This window comes from Eubalaena glacialis, chromosome 13 (genome assembly GCF_028564815.1).
Source record: "Eubalaena glacialis isolate mEubGla1 chromosome 13, mEubGla1.1.hap2.+ XY, whole genome shotgun sequence".
In the NCBI taxonomy this organism is placed as follows: Eukaryota; Metazoa; Chordata; class Mammalia; order Artiodactyla; family Balaenidae; genus Eubalaena; species Eubalaena glacialis.
Window position 1 is genome coordinate 46,836,094 of NC_083728.1, and position 20,341 is coordinate 46,856,434.

The 20,341-nt window shown below is 36.7% G+C and overlaps 1 protein-coding gene across 1 annotated transcript in view; it reads right to left on the reverse strand.

The window, feature by feature from the left end:
- The window catches only part of SEL1L2 (SEL1L2 adaptor subunit of SYVN1 ubiquitin ligase), a 123,549-nt gene that overhangs the window by 89,983 nt on the left and 13,225 nt on the right, over window positions 1–20,341 (reverse strand). The window contains exon 3 of the mRNA XM_061209838.1: window positions 4,691–4,746. Coding sequence (XP_061065821.1) covers window positions 4,691–4,746 — 56 coding nt within the window. The remainder of the gene's footprint in view (window positions 1–4,690; window positions 4,747–20,341) is intronic.

Below are 20,341 nucleotides of genomic sequence, written 5' to 3' on the forward strand. Positions count from 1 at the left end.
AAGACACATTGAAGCTGATTGCCTGGATTATGGTTTTTAACAAGGAATTTAAATTTTAACAGATTACTCGAGCTTTCTAGGTCTTAAATAAATGTGTATATATATATATATATATATATATATATATATTGGGAAAAAAGGACTGGCACTTTTAAATTAGAAAATCTCACTGATTTAGTAGTTTTTCTCCTTTAAAGTAAGATTTTACTTATGAGATGCTTAAATTGAAGCAAATGTATTTTTGGTAATGATCTTATTATTTTTCATTTTTCCTAAACTATATTCAGTTAAGGATATAAAATAACCTTGAAAACTTTTTCCTAACATGCTTAAGCTTTTTTTTAAAATAAAGCAAATATGGCAATAGCCACTTGTAAATTAAAAGAATAGCTACCTCTTACATAGAAGAAATAACTCATTCATCAGTAAAAATATTTCTTTCTCTTGGCAAAGACAATGCTAATTATTTTATTGTGTATTTGTACATCTACCTTCAAAAGTCACCAAATAACAACAGTAGACAGCTATCCAAAGATAACTTCTGAAATGTGGGAAAATGGTGAAGTAGAAAGTAATAGGGGAAAAATAAAATAGCATCAGTGATACTAATAATACAGTGCTAATGTAACATTTCTATTAATTGGCAGATGCATTATAAGGGTAGCTTTCTGAATTTAAGAGAACATTAAGAACCAGCACATATTAGAGTATTTATATTCTGCATTTTTACATGCAAGGAGCAGAAAAAATTACAGTTAAACATATAGCCATATTAAGTATTCATGGTACAAGGGATCAACAGGTAATTAAAATCAAAAGGTAACCCTAGAAACCTGGTTTTTGTCATTAATTTCAGTACCTTTTTTCTCATAACTTTCACTAGAGTTTCTGTTTTGTCCCTTTAAAAGGAAGAAAATTCTGATATGCTACAACATGGATAAACCTTTGGGACTTCATGCTAAGTGAAATAAGCCAGTCACAAAAATACAAATACTGTATGTGTCTACTTATATGAGGTACCTAGACCATCAAATTCATAGAGACAGAAACTATAACGGTGGTTGCCAGGGGCTGGGAGTAGGGGAGGAGTGGAGAGTTATTATCTTATGGGTATAAAGTTTCAGTTTTGAAAGATGAAAAGAGTTCTGGAATTTGGTTTCACAACAGTGTGAATGAATGTACCTAATACTAATGAATTGTACACTTAAAAATGGTTTTGAGGGTAAACTTTATGTTATGTATATTTTACCACAATTATTTAAAAAAAACCTTGAATTCTGTAACATACTTGTTCCCAAGGGTTTTAGAAAAGAAACTGTGGTCCTGTAGTGATGAGCCGCCAACTCTAAGTCAAGTAAGAAGGGAAGTGAGAATGTGAGGGGAATGATGAGCAGTAAAAGGGACAAATAGACTTGAGGTCCTGGTGGGACTGAAGTATTGACAGAGTAACCTGGAAAGCATCAGGGGTCATTAGAGACTTGGAAACTTGAAATTTTAATTTGAAAAAGACATAGTCCAGATTATGACCATGGGAGTAGAGAGGAGCGTGCAATTCTTGGAGCGAACAGATCTAAATAACAGAACTGAGAGGCTAGGATTCATGGATACTAAAGTCGCTAAGAACAGTGACAGGAGTGGAGTTGGAGACAAAGACCATGGGCTACTTCTCTGTCCCCATCTCCTATTACTCTCCCAATGAGAATGTAGCATTAAGGAGGAAGATGGATACTGACCACCCCAACTAGGACCAATATTATTTTGCAATGGGAGAAAATTCCCAAGAGGGCTGCAGGGAAAGAAGTTCTCAGGAGACAACCAGATTTCAGTTAAAATGAAGGTAAAGGCAGCATTTGGAGAAGTATGACACCAAGATAGGTGATCAGAAAAAAAAATAAGAGTCCACGGGATGGAGAATCCACCCATTTTATAATGAAAGTCTTAGATGGTAGCACCATATTTAATTAAATCTGTAAATCTTTATTGTATCTACCATATGCAAAAAAGTTTGACAAGATACTTTCTTACCCTTTAGAAGCTCACAATCAAGATTAAGCAATATCAAATGGAGGTTTCACAAAGCTAAAAAAAATTAGAATCTTTTGGAAATTCCAGATTCCAGTGACTGTATTTGGTACATGGTAGGCATTGTGTTGAATGAATGAAATTTGTAATACAAAGATCTGTTAAATTTGAACATGCTTGGTTATTCTAATCTGTAAAATGGGGTTAATAAGTAACCATTTAAATAACTAATTAACTTCCTTCACAGAAACGTTAGGAGAAATGAATAGTATATGTGAAGGGATTTTATAAAATTTAAAGTATTACATAACTGTAAGACATAAATCAAGGTACCAAAATGTGTAAAAAAAAAAATCTAACTATTAGAACAATAACAATAATCTCAAAAACAAGCAGAATGTGTCTGCTTAGGTGAAGCAGAGAAAGGAAATGAGGACTCTGGGAACTCCGGTGAAACTGTGCAATCCTGCGAGCTGGGCTACTTTTTCCTTGTTTTCACTGTTGCTCTTGGTAGCGGTGGTTGTCATAATGGTCTCTCAGCTATACACTTGAATTGCTACCTTTTGCGGCCTCAGTCACTCCGTGGTAGGACATTAGATACCTGAGAGTCTACCCCTGCTCTGTGATCATGATCATTCTTTAATACTGAAGGAAGTAATACACAGAACTCCTGAAAGTATTAGATCCTTAACACAAAACAAGGTGTCTTTAAACATTATTTTAAGTGTGAATGTGTGTTTTTAGAAAGTGTGTGTTGGGGGATGGAGGAGTAGATGACACTCTTGTGGATTTTAGAGTTATAAAGCCAGAAAGAGAAAACCTAGGGAAAGAGTAGCTATACGTAGGTGAGTGTTCAAAAAAATTATGGTGCCAATAGTAATTATTATGAAAGATAACTAGAATTTACCATGTCTATAGTAGGGGTAGAGCTAGGCAGAGAATGTTTTCAGCCAGATAATACCCTATTTATTACAAAGGAGTCATGAAACAATATGGCAAGTTGAGTGAATTAAGGTTACTTGATCCTGGCTGTAGTAAAGAATGGATGTAAGGGAACTTTGCATTAGAGTCATTTGCAGTCTTTGGTCTTTTCACTTCCGCAGTCTGTGCTCTATGAGGTTGGTGCTAAGGAAGGTAAAAAAAGAAGAAACTCCAGGGGAATTGAGTGAGATATACAGTTTACAAACAGGCCACCCTGGCATGTTTTCCATCTTTGACAGGAAGATAGTGCTTTTGTTTTCCAATACTCTAAGATCTCTAGTATAGTTTATAGTTTTCTATTTTGCTTGGCTGTACATGGGTAGAGCTGGGGTCCTCTCCCATATTTACTGTATAGGTCTCATCTATTAATCTCATTGGGGAGGATGCTTATGGGCCTGAGCGGCATCCTTGGTCCCAAGCAGTAAGGAGGTCCTCGAATCCAAAGGGGGCTTTTATATGTTATTGGGCAGGCACTGCAAATCATAAGATAACAAGGAAAGCAAGATGACCTGATGAAGCAGATGTCCTTCAATCTCTACCTGCTCAAGGACAAACTGAGCTTTATGCCAAGGTCACTTCTATTTCTGCAGATAACAATCCCACTGCTAATTATGGGATGTGGTAGTTATGGGGAAAAAGCTAAATTTGTAGGGGTTTAGAAAATGCTGCAATGTAGAGAGTTTTTAATTTATATAAACATTTTTTCAAAGTTTACTTCTTTAATCTGGATTTAAGATTTATTCATTAATTCAATTAACATTTATTGAGTGCCTGCTATGTGCCAGGCACTGCTCTAGTTATTGGGGTAATAGCAGTGAACAACAGAGACAAAACCCCCTGCTCTCATGGAGTTTATATTCTAGTGGAGGGAGAGTGACAACAAACATAACAAAATATGGTATGTTACATAATGGTAATTCTGAGAGGAAAAATACAGAAAGGAAGGGAGATAGAAGGTGTTGTGATAGTGATTTTAGAGTGATTGCAACTTTATAGAATGTCTAGGGAAGGACACTCCAAAAAAGATGACATTTGAGCGAAGACCTGAAAGAGGCGAGGGAAGGGAGCCATGTGGATATCTGGGCTCAAGGATGTTACAGGCAGAAAGAACGGAAAGGTGGGCACGCGTCTGGGGTTTCTGAGGAACAGCACAGAGCCCAGTGTGTCTAGAATGGTGTGTGTAAGGGAGGTGATGTCAGAGAAAAAGCAGTGGGGCCAGACCACAGAGTCTGTTAGGCAAGACATCGGCGTGAGATGGTTGCAAGGAAACGACTTAACATTTACAGGATTATGCTGGTTGCTGGGTTGAGAATAGACTGAAAATGTTAAATTCTTTCAAGATGTCAGAAGACATCCTGAGGTTAATAAAGTTTAATAAGCATCTGTGACTCTATAAGCCAGACTGGTCTCTGCCCTTTTTGTCTTAGTATTTAGGACCTCAGACGGGCCATGGTGTATAGAAAGGCTCAGGCCTGATGACATTCTTATCTTCTCACAGTGGAACGAACAAATATTTGTTGAATGAATGAATAAAAAATATTGATTGAGAATGAAAAAAAAGGAACAGAAACAATAGTCAATAATTAGTTGTTTAAGAAAATCTGAGCATGCTGAGTAAACACTACTAATAGTGCCTATAGCTTACATTTTGTATTGGAAAAATATAATGATTTAGCAAAATATTTACCTGTGTGGTGACATTTCTTTCTTTTTGCTTTTTATTATGTTTTTCTGCTTCGATAGCTGCAATATACAAACATTTTTATAAAATATGAAAACATTTTCTTTTTAAAATTTCACTACAGTTTGTTAAAAAACTTTTGGGATAACTTAGAATTCTAAGAATAATAATTTAAAATAATATACAGTTTAAAGTTACTAATAGTGTGTTACAAAGTAATTCCTTTACTGATAATTTTTAAAGATGTAACTTGACACCAGACATAATCTAAATACTTTAATCAAGGATCATGAAATTGAGATAACATGAAAGAGTTCTACAAATAATGGAGCTAATTACAACAGTTGAAAACTTTCTGAGCTAGAATTTAATTAAAAAGTATCTAGGTAAATAAAAGCCTCTATTAATAGAGAATATTAAAACATAGAAGAGAGAATACAGTCTTTTAAATTTTTATAGACTCATCCATATGGCAGAGAGATACTAAAAATTAATACAGTTGAATGATATAAATATCTGAGAAATGTAGGGTAGTATAATTATATCAGGCTTTGAAATTTAAGCAAATAATTTCCACAAGCAATTTTTAATGAATCTTTTTATGAAGAATAGACTATATATACCATAAAGAATACATATGTAGTCATTGATATATTTCATTTTTGCACAGTACTTGAAATTTATTAACTTACATATTTAGAAAAATAAGCATTTGAAAACCTGATATAAAGGGGTGATACCTCATGACACGTCAACTACTTTATTAGTATTGCTCAGTTTCAATTACTGAAAAGTTATTTGATGCACAGCAAAAGTGACCCCACATATTTCTTGAAGTAAAAAGATGCATGTATGTGATACATTCACATTTTACAGACTGAAGAACTTGACTCAAGACAAATATAGGGTAGTCAAAATTTTATATTTCCAATAGTCATGAGCTTGTAGTTTAAGAGCAGGTTATGAATTTTCTAATGTTATCTCTGACATTTTATTTATTAATTTGATATGTTTTATTCTTTCTCTCACTAATGAACTTTAGCACTTGGCCTCACAATTCTGTTTACTTCATAAGCCAGTCCTTAAAGAAACTGATCCTAGGTTTTTTGATATTTACTCTTCTGTCAAATTAGAGAAACAGTTGGCAAATTCTAAATAAAAATCCAATAACTACATGGTGACAAATGCATTAATATAAAGCACATGAAAGATTTAAAGATTATACATATTTCATATAATTATGTACATTAGGATTGCTCTTTAGCTTCAGGATGTAAAATAAATTTTACCAGAATAAAAATGTTTACTACAAATGAAACTTTCTTTATCCCAAGTTTGCCAAGTGATCATTTTGGGGCCATGTATACTCATTATCAGAGGCAACATAGCATCATGGCCCACCATGTGGACTTTGAGTCACACAGGACAGTGTTCAAGTCCTAATTTTATACCTACTTCATTAATTTGTTATGCTAATCAAATGAAATAATCCATGTAAAGTATTTAGCACAGTACTTAATACATGTTCAGTATGTTTAATAAATGTTAGCTACATATATAATAAAAAAATAATATTATTATTATTGTTATATGAAGCCTACTTCTTTAAAGGACTTAAGATGCCTTCAAGATAATAGTATATGTAAATCTGTATTTTAAAAGGACTATGGTGAATAAAGCATTATTAAAGACTTAATACTCTTAGAATTTATTAATGCTTTGCCTATAACATGACTTCTTTCTGAATTAAGGTATTTTCTTCAAAACAAATTACTTAGTCTAATTATATTTGTGTATTGGAAATCAGACAGTGTGACTGATATTACAGTCACAGTAAACGTCTACTAATTTAAAAATTCCATTATCACAACTAGAAAAAGTAAACTAGAAAAAGCAATGTGATTTGGTATATTCCCATTATTATATTCTCCAAAGTACAGAGAATAAAATTAGAGTTAGTATGCACAGAAGGTACAGACACAGAATAAGAAGTAGAAAGTGTCATGTGTATTAGAATAAGAGAAGAAAATTATGGATATTAAATGGAATAAATTGTATTATACACTGGACCAGAAAATCAAACTGTCAGTGATCAAATACTAACATGAAAATTACAGGGCTAAAAGCAGTTATCAAAGGTAGAATAAATGCAGATAAAAGAATTAGTGAAACGGGAGGAGGTGCAATAATCTAACTGAAGGAACAAACTATTTAATAGCTTAAAACATAAATAGAAGATAAAGGTAGTTGGTCATCATTTACAGCAGAAGATGCACAATAAAAAAAAACCCTCCTTTGAAACTCATTTAAAAAATGTGTTTCTTTCCTAAATATCAGGCTTCTAGGTTTTCACCTAGAGAAAACAAACTTTTGAGTGGCTACTAGGGAAACCATTTTGCTTCAAATAGTACCTTGAACAATGCTTTCTAGTAGGTTTTTATATCAATTGAGAAACACTGGTGATTGTTGGAGACCTGTCCCACTGTTTCATCACTTCCCTCTATGTGAATATTGATATTGCCACAAATTTCAGCACTCCCTGAGAAAAACACAATCCACTGGGTGCAGGAAGAATATATTAGACCTACTTATGTGTGACTTAAAAAAATCTCCTTTATAATTTCTACTTTTGGGGTGTCTTTTATAATATACTAGATCAGTAGTATGTCATCCAAATAAATAAATAAATAAATATACATACAACAGAATATACCATCAAAAAGTTTTGATATGGAGTCAGCTTTGGAAGGGGACTAAAGTTTTATTCAGCTCTAGAATTGTAGCTCTAGCTCTAATTTATTTATTTATTTATTTAAAAAATTTTTATTGGGGTATAGTTGATTTACAACGTTGTGTTAGTTTCAGGTGTAGAGCAAAGTGAATCTGTTATACATATACATGTATCCACTCTTTTTTAGATTCTTTTCCCATATAGGCCATTACAGAGCACTGAGTAGAGTTCCCTGTGCTATACAGTAGGTCCTTATTAGTTATCTATTTTACATATAGTAGTGTGTATATGTCAATCCCAATCTCCCAATTTATCCTTCCCCACCCTTATCCCCTGGTAACCATATGTTTATTTTCTACATCTGTAATCTAGCTATAATTTATTATATGCCAGTTGCTTTGCATAATTTAGCTCCAGTCTCCTTAACAACCCAGCACAGAAGCTGGGTTGTTAAGGAGTAAGCACAGAATATTTGTATTTCTATTTTACTGATGAGGAAACTGACATCAAATGAGCATAAGTAACTTGTCCAAGGTCACACGGCAGAGTGGGATTCAAATGCAGGTCTGACTCCAGAGCTATCCCTCTTTCTACTCCACTGTCTCTCCAAACTTTACCAAAGGATTCACAATAGACTGAATGGCAAGCTTCTACAATGACATACAGTCCATTGCCTTTATAAAAAATTGATTTATGCACAAAATTTTACAGGATATGTCTATTTGCATAATGTGAAACACACCATTTTATGTACAAAAGAGCTTTAATTTATTATCCCCCATTGAGAAACAAGAATTTTGAAATAGTAAAGAAGAAACTAGCACTACAGCTCATTGCCTCCAAAAGAATTATTCATATGCCTTTTGGGGGCATGGAGTGAACCCCAACAGCTTTATAGAAAACGCACAAAATTTTTAAAAGAGTTGTGTTGAAAAAACATTACTATCTTAGAGTAAAAGAGATTGAGATAGTTCAAAATAAAAAGAGGCTTCTGGGCCTCTATCTTTCAATGAGTAGGAAGAAGGATGAGAAAGCTTCTCACCGACAAACACAGGTCATTTCTTATGGAGAAGGAAGGACAACCAAGAAGGCAGAGCCAGGAGCTGAGAGGTTGTTGCCCAGAACTCAGGAGAACAAAAGATTAGGAATATACTCCAATCAAGCAACACTGCCTACTCCTGGAGTATAGAAACCTGACAACATGCACCTGGCTGGATTTCCAAATTGTTATGGACCAGTGGCTGTTGTACATTTTCCCCTTCCCCTTTTTTGAACATCAGTGTCTACTGCAGTGTGGTTTTTCTACCTCTCCAGTGTACTCTGGGTACCTGAGGTAATGGGAGGGTAACTTGCCTTTTTAGTTCATAGGTGTTTGAATCTAAAAACTGCACCCAAGGAGCCTCACTGACATCTTGACCTGATGCAGATTATGAGATCATGGATTTTGAGCCTGATGCTATGATTGGATGAGATTTGGACAATTTTGGAAGGGGGAGAATCACATGAGAGAGATGTGAATCATTGAGGTCTAAGGTTAGACTGTTGTAGATTGTCACAACAACAGACCCCAGTGAATCACCGTTACCCCCGTTCATACCCCTTTACAATGTGACTTTGCCCAATCCTCCCATCAAGAGATGGAGATTATTTTCCCTGCTCTTTGAATGGGTTGTCCTTGTGACTTGCTTTGGCCAAAAGAAATGTGGCAGATGACACTGTTTAACTTCCAAGGGTAGTGCTTGTACCTTTAAGCCTCTTTTACCCTCTTGGAAAAATGCCTTATTATCATGCCAGGAGTAATAGATCATATGGAGAGAGAGACCCAGCTGTCTCCACTGACCACCAGCTGAGTGAAGCTGCATGAATGATCCCAGGTGAGACCAGCAGAAAAATCACCTAGTCAACCCCAAAGAGAATTATGACAAATAATAAATCATTGTTTCAAACCTCTAAGTTTGGGATGTTTGTTATGCAGCAATTGATAACTGAAATAAGCCTGTTTCTTCAGCCTACGAGGACTCCTTGGATAGAATTCTCAATTCTCAGAAGCCACATTAGACCAATAAATGATGCCAAAATAAATCGTATATAATATATTCATAGCATTGAGAAAAGGATTAGAAAAAAATAATATCCCCAAATATTGCCTTGATCACAGTTCTTTTCAGATCCACTTTCTCATGAAAGGCTTGATATACATTAACTCCTGGCTTTACCATGAATTCCCCCAATGTTGCTCACCTCCTTTCTTTCCAGGACACGGTTTATCTTCCTTTAAATGAACATTAGGACACCAGTTAATGTGACTGTTCTTTTACTGACTGGAGTTATGAAAAAACACTTCTGTATTTTATGGGGGATCTGCCTGGGGAGTTAAAGCCAAATAAAATCTGATTCTTTGTTCACACAACACTGACAAATGAGACTAAACAGAAGTATTTTATTGATTCTCCTGTCCTAGTTCTCTAAAATGGTGCTTTATGCCTCACTTAGCTCTTCACCTGATTCATTTGGTATAAAAATATTAACCATTGGTTCCTTTCCAAACTTTCTTTTAAACTCTGTGTAGTACACTGGTTTCTGTAACTTTACACTATCCTGGATATCATTCTTCCTTTCAAACCCCTATTCTAGAGTTCCTCTTTGGTTTTATATCCACTAACGACTGTGTATTTCTTAATGCTCAGTCCTCACCTTTTCTCTCTGGCATGATCTAAGAGCTAAGTGGGGTCAGCAAAGACTTTGAAGTGGACAGATGGTGAGTGCAGGAGGTCAGGAGCTAGGAAACAATAAGGTACTGATTCTGGGACAGGCGGCCACTTAAGAAGTAAAACCCTGGGAATCAAACTGTGATGGCTGGAAAGCAGAAAAACACAGGTAACAGGAGAATCCAGAGAAGGAATCCAGGCTGGCAGAGGTGAGACAAGTGATGAGAGACAACCTGGCAACAAGGACAGTTCCAAAACCTGGGACTAAAATCATGGGAGCAGGCCAGGGTGGGAATAGAAGTGTAGATGAGTGAGAAATTAGTAAACAACTGTGGAAATGTAGGAGTTAGAAGAGTGAGGGCTGGTACCTACAAAGGTCCAGAGAAAATTCTGCCAAAGGGATTTTTGTGGGGGTGAGTATTTGGTTCCCTGTGGAAAGCACAGCATAAATCAGACCCTCATCATTTCGTGCCTGCATTCTTATAACAGCTTCCTAATGGATTTAATCATGATTATTCTAATTTTAATCTAACTTACATCTACCCTCAGAATAATTTTCCCCAAGTACTGTTTCCAGCAAGGCATACATCTGCTTAGAAACCCACAAGTCTTATTGTACAAAGACTAACTTCCTATTTTGACTTCCAGTTTCCTCCAAAATCAGGTGTAACTTCACATTCAAAACTATTTTTCAAATCCTGTTTGAAACCCCTCTGTTCTATTTTCTTGATCTGTCTATTCTTCTGCCAATACTCCAATTAATGCAGATATATAATTGCGTATTTTACAATCTGTCTGGGCAAGAACCTCTCTGTGCAGATACACACACACACACACACAGAAAACACACCCTCATCGTTCCTCTTTTAAAAACTTATCTTGGGAATTCTAGCATAATTTCTTTTCTAGATAAATTCTAGAATAAGTTTGTCAGATTCATTTAAAAATGTGTTGCCAGATGGCTTCACAGGCGAATTCTATCAAACATTTAGAGAAGAGCTAACACCTATCCTTCTCAAACTCTTCCAAAATATGGCAGAGGGAGGAACACTCCCCAACTCATTCTACGAGGCCACCATCACCCTGATACCAAAACCAGACAAAGATGTCACAAAGAAAGAAAACTACAGGCCAATATCACTGATGAACATAGATGCAAAAATCCTCAACAAAATACTAGCAAACAGAATCCAACAGCACATTAAAAGGATTATACACCATGATCAAGTGGGGTTTATTCCAGGAATGCAAGGATTCTTCAATATACGCAAATCAATCAACGTGATACATCATATTAACAAATTGAAGGAGAAAACCATATGATCATCTCCATAGATGCAGAGAAAGCTTTCGACAAAATTCAACACCCATTTATGATAAAAGCCCTGCAGAAAGTAGGCATAGAGGGAACTTTCCTCAACATAATAAAGGCCATATATGACAAACCCACAGCCAACATTGTCCTCAATGGTGAAAAACTGAAACCATTTCCACTAAGATCAGGAACAAGACAAGGTTGCCCACTCTCACCACTATTATTCAACATAGTTTTGGAAGTGTTAGCCACAGCAATCAGAGAAGAAAAAGAAATAAAAGGAATCCAAATCGGAAAAGAAGAAGTAAAGCTGTCACTGTTTGCAGATGACATGATACTATACATAGAGAATCCAAAAGATGCTACCAGAAAACTACCAGAGCTAATCAATGAATTTGGTAAAGTAGCAGGATACAAAATTAATGCACAGAAATCTCTTGCATTCCTATATACTAATGATGAAAAATCTGAAAGTGAAATTAAGAAAACACTCCCGTTTACCATTGCAACAAAAAGAATAAAATATCTAGGAATAAACCTACCTAAGGAGACAAAAGACCTGTATGCAGAAAATTATAGGACACTGATGAAAGAAATTAAAGATGATACAAATAGATGGAGAGATATACCATGTTCTTGGATTGGAAGAATCAACATTGTGAAAATGACTCTGCTACCCAAAGCAACCTACAGATTCAATGCAATCCCTATCAAACTACCACTGGCATTTTTCACAGAACTAGAACAAAAAATTTCACAATTTGTATGGAAACACAAAAGACCCCGAATAGCCAAAGCAATCTTGAGAACGAAAAATGGAGCTGGAGGAATCAGGCTCCCTGACTTCAGACTATATTACAAAGCTACAGTAATCAAGACAGTTTGGTACTGGCACAAAAACAGAAATATAGATCAATGGAACAGGATAGAAAGCCCAGAGATAAGCCCACACACATATGGTCACCTTATCTTTGATAAAGGAGGCAAGCATATACAGTGGAGACAAGACAGCCTCTTCAATAAGTGGTGCTGGGAAAATTGGACAGGTACATGTAAAAGTATGAAATTAGAACACTCCCTGACACCATACACAAAAATAAACTCAAAATGGATTAAAGACCTAAGTGTAAGGCCAGACACTATCAAACTCTTAGGGGAAAACATAGGCAGAACACTCTATGACATAAATCACAGCAAGATTCTTTTTGACCCAGCTCCTAGAGAAATGGAAATAAAAACACAAATAAACAAATGGGACCTAATGAAACTTAAAAGCTTTTGCACAGCAAAGGAAACCATACACAAGACCAAAAGACAACCCTCAGAATGGGAGAAAATATTTGCAAATGAAGCAACTGACAAAGGATTAATCTCCAAGATTTACAAGCAGCTCATGCAGCTCAATAACAAAAAAACAAACAACCCAATCCAAAAATGGGCAGAAGACCTAAATAGACATTTCTCCAAAGAAGAGATACAGATTGCCAACAGACACATGAAAGAATGCTCAACATCATTAATCATTAGAGAAATGCAAATCAAAACTACAATGAGGTATCATCTCACACCGGTCAGAATGGCCATCATCAAAAAATCTAGAAACAATAAATGCTGGAGAGGGTGTGGAGAAAAGGGAACACTCTTGCACTGTTGGTGGGAATGTAAATTGATACAGCCACTATGGAGAACAGTATGGAGGTTCCTTAAAAAACTAAAAATAGAACTACCATACGACCCAGCAATCCCACTACTGGGCATATACCCTGAGAAAACCATAATTCAGAAAGAGTCATGTACCAAAATATTCATTGCAGCTCTGTTTACAATAGCCAGGACATGGAAGCAACCTAAGTGTCCATCGACAGATGAATGGATAAAGAAGATGTGGCACATATATACAATGGAATATTACTCAGCCATAAAAAGAAATGAAATGGAGGTATTTGTAATGAGGTGGATGGAGTTAGAGTCTGTCATACAGAGTGAAGTAAGTCAGAAAGAGAAAAACAAATACAGTATGCTAACACATATATATGGAATCTAAGGAAAAAAAAAAAAAAAGGTCATGAAGAACCTAGTGGCAAGGTGGGAATAAAGACACAGACCTACTAGAGAATGGACTTGAGGATATGGGGAGGGGGAGGGGTGAGATGTGACAGAGTGAGTGTCATGGACATATATACACTACCAAATGTAAAATAGATAGCTAGTGGGAAGCAGCCGCATAGCACAGGGAGATCAGCTCGGTGCTTTGTGACCACCTAGAGGGGTGGGATAGGGAGGGTGGGAGGGAAGGAGATGCAAGAGGGAAGAGATATGGGAACATATGTATATGTATAACTGATTCACTTTGTTATAAAGCAGAAGCTAACACACCATTGTAAAGCAATTATACTTCAATAAAGATGTTTAAAAAAAAATCTAGAAACAATAAATGCTGGAGAGGGTGTGGAGAAAAGGGAACACACTTGCACTGTTGGTGGGAATGTAAATTGATACAGCCACTATGGAGAACAGTATGGAGGTTCCTTAAAAAACTAAAAATAGAACTACCATACGACCCAGCAATCCCACTACTGGGCATATACCCTGAGAAAACCATAATTCAGAAAGAGTCATGTACCAAAATATTCATTGCAGCTCTGTTTACAATAGCCAGGACATGGAAGCAACCTAGGTGTCCATCATCGGATGAATGGATAAAGAAGATGTGGCACATATATACAATGGAATATTACTCAGCCATAAAAAGAAATGAAATGGAGGTATTTGTAATGAGGTGGATGGAGTTAGAGTCTGTCATACAGAGTGAAGTAAGTCAGAAAGAGAAAAACAAATACAGTATGCTAACACATATACATGGAATCTAAGGGAAAAAAAAAAGGTCATGAAGAACCTAGTGGCAAGACGGGAATAAAGACTCAGACCTACTAGAGAATGGACTTGAGGATATGGGGAGGGGGAGGGGTGAGATGTGACAGGGTGAGAGAGTGTCATGGACATATATACACTACCAAATGTAAAATAGATAGTTAGCGGGAAGCAGCCGCATAGCACAGGGAGATCAGCTCGGTGCTTTGTGACCACCTAGAGGGGTGGGATAGGGAGGGTGGGAGGGAGGGAGATGCAAGAGGGAAGAGATATGGGAACATATGTATATGTATAACTGATTCACTTTGTTATAAAGCAGAAACTAACACACCATTGTAAAGCAATTATACTTCAATAAAGATGTTTAAAAAAAATGTGTTGATATTTTCACTGGGATGGCATTGGATTTACATGTTAATTTACAAAGACCTGCCATATTTACAATATTGAGATCCATTCAGGTTTATAGCCTTAATTTATTTAGATTTTTCTCTTTAATGGTCTTCAGAAAAATTTCATTTTTATTACTCATGTATGTCTTGTTTCACTTCAATTAAATTGATTCCTAGCTATTTTACAATTTCTGTCACTATTGTGAAAGGAATTTTTTAAAATGAATTTGTGATTGTTATATTTTTAAAAATTAAAATGAACATTTATTCAGGGTAATCATAAGTCTTAAAGATTTCTTTGCTTACCATTGATTTTTGGTATTCCTCCTGAATTTGTGTTTTATTTTGCTTCAGCATATCTTCTAGTCCATATTTCAGCTAAAATTTGTGGATGGTAAATTTTCTGAATCCACTCTTGTCTGTAAATATCTTATTTGGCCATTACACTTGTCTGATAGTTTGTCAGATTATAAAATTCTAGATTCAAAGTCATTTTATCTCAATACTAAGAAAATATTTCTCCAGTATCTTTTTGTACCCAATGTTGCTAATGAATTTGAAGTCAACATGGTGCCTTTTTCCTTATAAATAATGTATTTTTTCTCTTTAGAAGCCTTTAGGATTTTCTGATTATCCATGAAATATTAAGATTTTGCCATTATTTTCTAGGAGTGGGTCTTTTCTCAGTCTTCTTGCTTGGCACTCAGTTGCACTTAATCTAAAAATCTGAGTCGTTTTTCAGATCTGGGGAATTTTATTTGATTTCTTTATTTCTTTTTCTAAGTGCTTCGATTTTCTCTTTCTGGAAATCCCATTATGTGGATTTGTAACTTCTGGGTGGATCCTCCAAGGCCTTTAACCTTTATTTTATACATGTCATCTCTCTGTCCATTTGCATTGTGATCTAAGAGAATTTCTCAGTTTGATCTTTGAGCCTCCAGGTTGCTCTTCAATTTTGCTATTTACCCTTGAGGCTTTTTTTTTTTTTAACCATTATTTATTTCATTTCCAAAATAGCTCATCTTTTAGACCTGCTCTTGTTTCAAGGATACAGTAACCTCTCTAAATACATCTTATGACAATCATTTTATGTTTTAGTCTTCAACCATTTGTTCTACTTGTTCTATTTCCTCAGGTGTTATCAGGGTGTGTGTGTGTGTGTGTGTGTGTATGTGTGTGTGTGTGTAGGCTGATGCTTTTCTCTCATGGTGTTAGTTTTTCTCAAATGTTTGGTGATTCTTGATTGTATTCATGTTGGACTTGGATTTTCCCTCTTAACCTGTCTGTGAATGCTATAACAATTACCTCAGCTTGCCACTAGTAATGGAGTGTTGTAGGATATGCTATCAGGATGTGACAGGAGCTAGTCTTCTGGAATACAGGCTGCTTGAGTATCACTAGCCATTTGCAGCTGTATCTTACATCTCTGGCCCAAATGCCCACCCCAAAATGCCCCCCTTCATGGTGCTTTGTCTCCTTGTGTGCTTAGTTATTTTTATTATGTACTGAAAACCTTATCTGAGTGGGTTCTTTGAGACCTACAATGAAGTTGCCTTCCTGTGGGGAGAACATGAATTTGCTTTTGCCAAGTGCCTAGGGCACTGTACAGGACCATCTTAGATCTAGTTCTAGGCTCAGGATACCTGGGATTACCAAGGCTGTAAATCTCCAGAAGGGCTGGCCTGCGACCATAACTTCTCAGAAATGTAATTTTTCCTTTTCCTTTTCTCCCTGCTCTGCTAAGTGTCAAGTTGTCTGCAGATCCCTGGACTTTGGAAGGGGTGTATTTACTTCTGTTCTGCCCTTATCCTATGAGTATAGCACTTTATGGACTTCGGTTAATGTTGAAATAGTTTCTTATTAGATGCCTCACCTTTAACAGGTCTTGAGGACTACAGTTCCGTCCTTCTTGCTTTGTGAGGCCACTAAAACCAAAGCCCAAGTTTATCTGGTTCAGGGCAAAAGCTGTTTTGATATTCAGGTACAGGGCTGGGACCAGGGTAAGGCAAGTCCAGGCCCTGCTCAGGTGCTCTGTGTTTACTTCTCTGCATTCCAGCAATTCCGTAGATTTTTTTGTCTGGTAGTCCTTTACTAACTTCTCAACTCTTTGATAAATTTGTATATTTTTTGTATATTTTTGTGTCATATGTTTTCAGTGGGAGGGTTGGTCCAAATAACCTAGTCACCTAGCCTTTTGTTACCAGAAATCAAAGTGCTGACCTTTCCTTTGTATCTGGTGGTAGTGCCATGTAGTGATGAGGGGAGTAGGGGTCAGAACTGCTAGGCTGCTCCTAATGTTGTTTTCAACCAACAACCCTTTCTTTTTGCCCTGGGGCTCCTTCCATTTTTCCTGAACCCACTTGTACATTTTTTTCTAGCCATATTCTCTTTTGTACATTTTTGGGCAAAAGTTTCTTCTTTCAATCCATTTCTATCTCTTGTCTTTTAGGTATTCCTAATTCCTTTTTCATCAAAGGCACTTGTTTTTCAGAGCTGATGAGTTGGGGTTTTTTTGTTTTTAACTCTTCTATGAGGGAAGTTGCAGGGTGTACATTACAGTACTTTTTCCAATTTGGGAATATCTCTTCAATCCCATGTAACCTTGGCTCCAAGTCTGTGGGGCAGGCTTAAAGAAGACTTAAAAGAAACCAGTTTTTCTTGCCTACCATATCTCATTAGCAATAAACTATATAAATAAAATTAGATGGCTACTGTAAAAAAATTGCAGATGGCAGTAAAATTACAAAATCAACAAAAAACTGAGAAAATGCCACTGTTGGAGTTTATATAATCATCACACTGTCGAAACAACTGGTTGAAAAGTAAATAATGCAAATCAATCACCTAGCTGTTTGTTCTATACAGAAACAAACATATGTATACTACATTTAAAAATATTTGGAAGATTGATTGCATTTTTATTTTTCATCTGGCTGTTTGGTAGTATGTAGAAATAGCCTGAGGCAAGTAAATATGATAATAAAGCAAATACTCTCAGAAGTCTACTTTGAAGAATACAGACTTAGCATAACAAACAGGTGATAGGGAGTAAAAAGACAAAAAACAAAACTTGGTTCCTATTAGAGGATTCAGGCTTTACTAAACTCTATATTTCAGAGTGTTGAAAAAGTGTAAATTTAGAATAATAAAAATACTTACATGACTTACTCCACAGGTTTTGGGAATGTATTTTACAAATTTCAAAGTATTACACAGATGTTAGTTATTCTATTTTACAAGTGTTAACTGAGCATCTATTATATGCCAAGTTCTGCAAGGTGCTATAGGAAATACTAAAGGTAAGTAAAATACAATCTCTGCATTCAGATAGTTGATAATATAGTGAGAAGGGTTAAAAACTAACTCAGCTGTGAAACTGTGATGCATAAGAAAGTAAAGGCACAATGTGCTATGAGGAAGGGCTTGGGAAAGCTTTTTTTGGAGGAGTAGAACTTGAAATGGACTTTAAAAGATTAGTAGGCTGTTATGCTGTGGATCTATGGTGGTGATGGGGAAGAAGATGGAATGACAGTCCATTCCTGCAGACAGTCCGTCTGTAGAACAGACTGAGAAAGATGTGGAAGTGAGAGAGTTAGGTATACTGAGTAGCTCATAGTTTGAATTGGTTGAAATAAAGGAAGTTCGGATCTAACTGCATAGGATTTTGACTGCTGGCCAAGATGCTGGAACTTTATTCTGTATAAAGTAGGTGCTTGAAACGGGGAAAATCATGATCAAATCTGGGGTTTAGGAATATTATTTCCCGCAGTACTGTATTGTGAATAAGAGAGGGGAAAGTTAGAAGTGCAGTAATATAAATAAAAAATACAAAAATAAGACTATAAATTGAGATGGTGAAAATGTATAGATGGGAGAAGCATTGTGGAACTGACAGGATTTGGTGAAGGAATAAAGGAATGAATAATCATAAAGGATTAGGAGATTTTGGCTCCAGAACTGGCCTTGCAAAATAACCCTTGGGAATTAATTTCACCACTCTGGGCACCACTCCTATCATCTGTAAAAACATTGAATTAGATGATAATTAGTGCATTATTAACTGTATGATCATATAATTTGGAGGTTTTACACTTGAGAACCAAGGGAGCTGGGAGGGATGTTGATGCCATTAAGAAGAGAAGAAACATAGGAGAGGAACTTTTTTTTTTTTTTTGGCTGCGCTCTGAGGCATGCAGGATCTTAGTTCCCTTACTAGGGATCGAACCTGTGCCCCCTGCAGTGGAAGCCCAGAGTCTTAACCACTGGACCGCCAGGGAAGTCCGAGAGGAACTAACTCTGAGAAGAAATGTTGAATTTAAGATGTTCGCAGACCATACATTGTTCATGACCATCATGCAGCTGATACGCAGGCCTGGAGATTCAGAGGAAGGTCTAGGGTGTAAATACACAGGTAAATGAAGCTGTGGGGCTTGGGAGAGAGCACCAGAAGCATAGAATATGAAGAGCAAGAGAGCTAAGCACTGAACTTTGGGCATAGCATTTAAAGGGAGGGTTGAGGAAAACAAGCCAGTGAAAGAGCCTAAGAAGATTCTACAGAGGTAGAGGGGAAAGAATATAGTGTCAAGTGCTGCTGAGAGGTTAAATAGTAAGAACAGTAAGAGCCACTGGATTGGTAATCATTGGCTATTGGTGTTCTTTGAGAAAGCAGTCTCAATAGATGGGGAGTAGATCTTAGAATCAGTTAGGAGCAAGTAGAGGGCTATTACTGGCAGAGAGAATTCTTGGGGTAGTTATGTGATAAGAGAGACATGTGAATCTTTGCATGGAGAAAATGGAGTAGAAGTGGATTATGAGTCTTTGCATGGAGAAAATGGAGTAGAATTGGGAAGAGTGATTTCTGGTATGACAAAAGGACATGGCAGAAGAGGTTAGTTCCTCAAAGCTGACTGAGCAGGCTTCCCTGGTGGTGCAGTGGTTGAGAGACTGCCTGCTAATGCAGGGGATGCGGGTTCAAGCCCTGGTCCGGGAAGATCCCACATGCCGCGGAGCAACTAGGCCCGTGAGCCACAACTACTGAGCCTGCGCATCTGGAGCCTGTGCTCCGCAACAAGAGAGGCCAAAATAGTGAGAGGCCCGCGCACCGCGATGAAGAGTGGCCCCCGCTTGCCGCAACTAGAGAAAGCCCTCGCACAGAAACGAAGACCCAGCACAGCCAAAAATTAAAAAAAAAAAAAAAAAAAAAAAAAAGCTGACTGAGCAACCAGAAATAAAGCTGATGCAAGGGCATTCATGGATACAGCAGGGGCGTCTATTCTCCCAGAGATCTCCAGGTTGAGGGCTGCCCTCTCCCCACGGAGTGCTGTCCTACTGGATGGTTCCAAAGAGTAACAGTAATTGGTTAATATAGAAACCTTTCACGTGACTCTAGGATATGAATACAAGGAAAAGCTTTACATATTTCGGGACAATTCACAAAGGAGAAATGAGCTTCCTTACTGATCCCTAACATAACACAGAAATCAAACTTCTCTCTAGTAGTCAATGGTCCCACCATGACACACCTGCTCTCTCCTGCTTCTCTACAAGGCAAGATGCTCCAGATACTGGCAATTTATTCTTTCCCTGTTTAGAGGCATAATATAAAGAACTGAGGGACTTCCCTGGTGGTGCAGTGGTTAA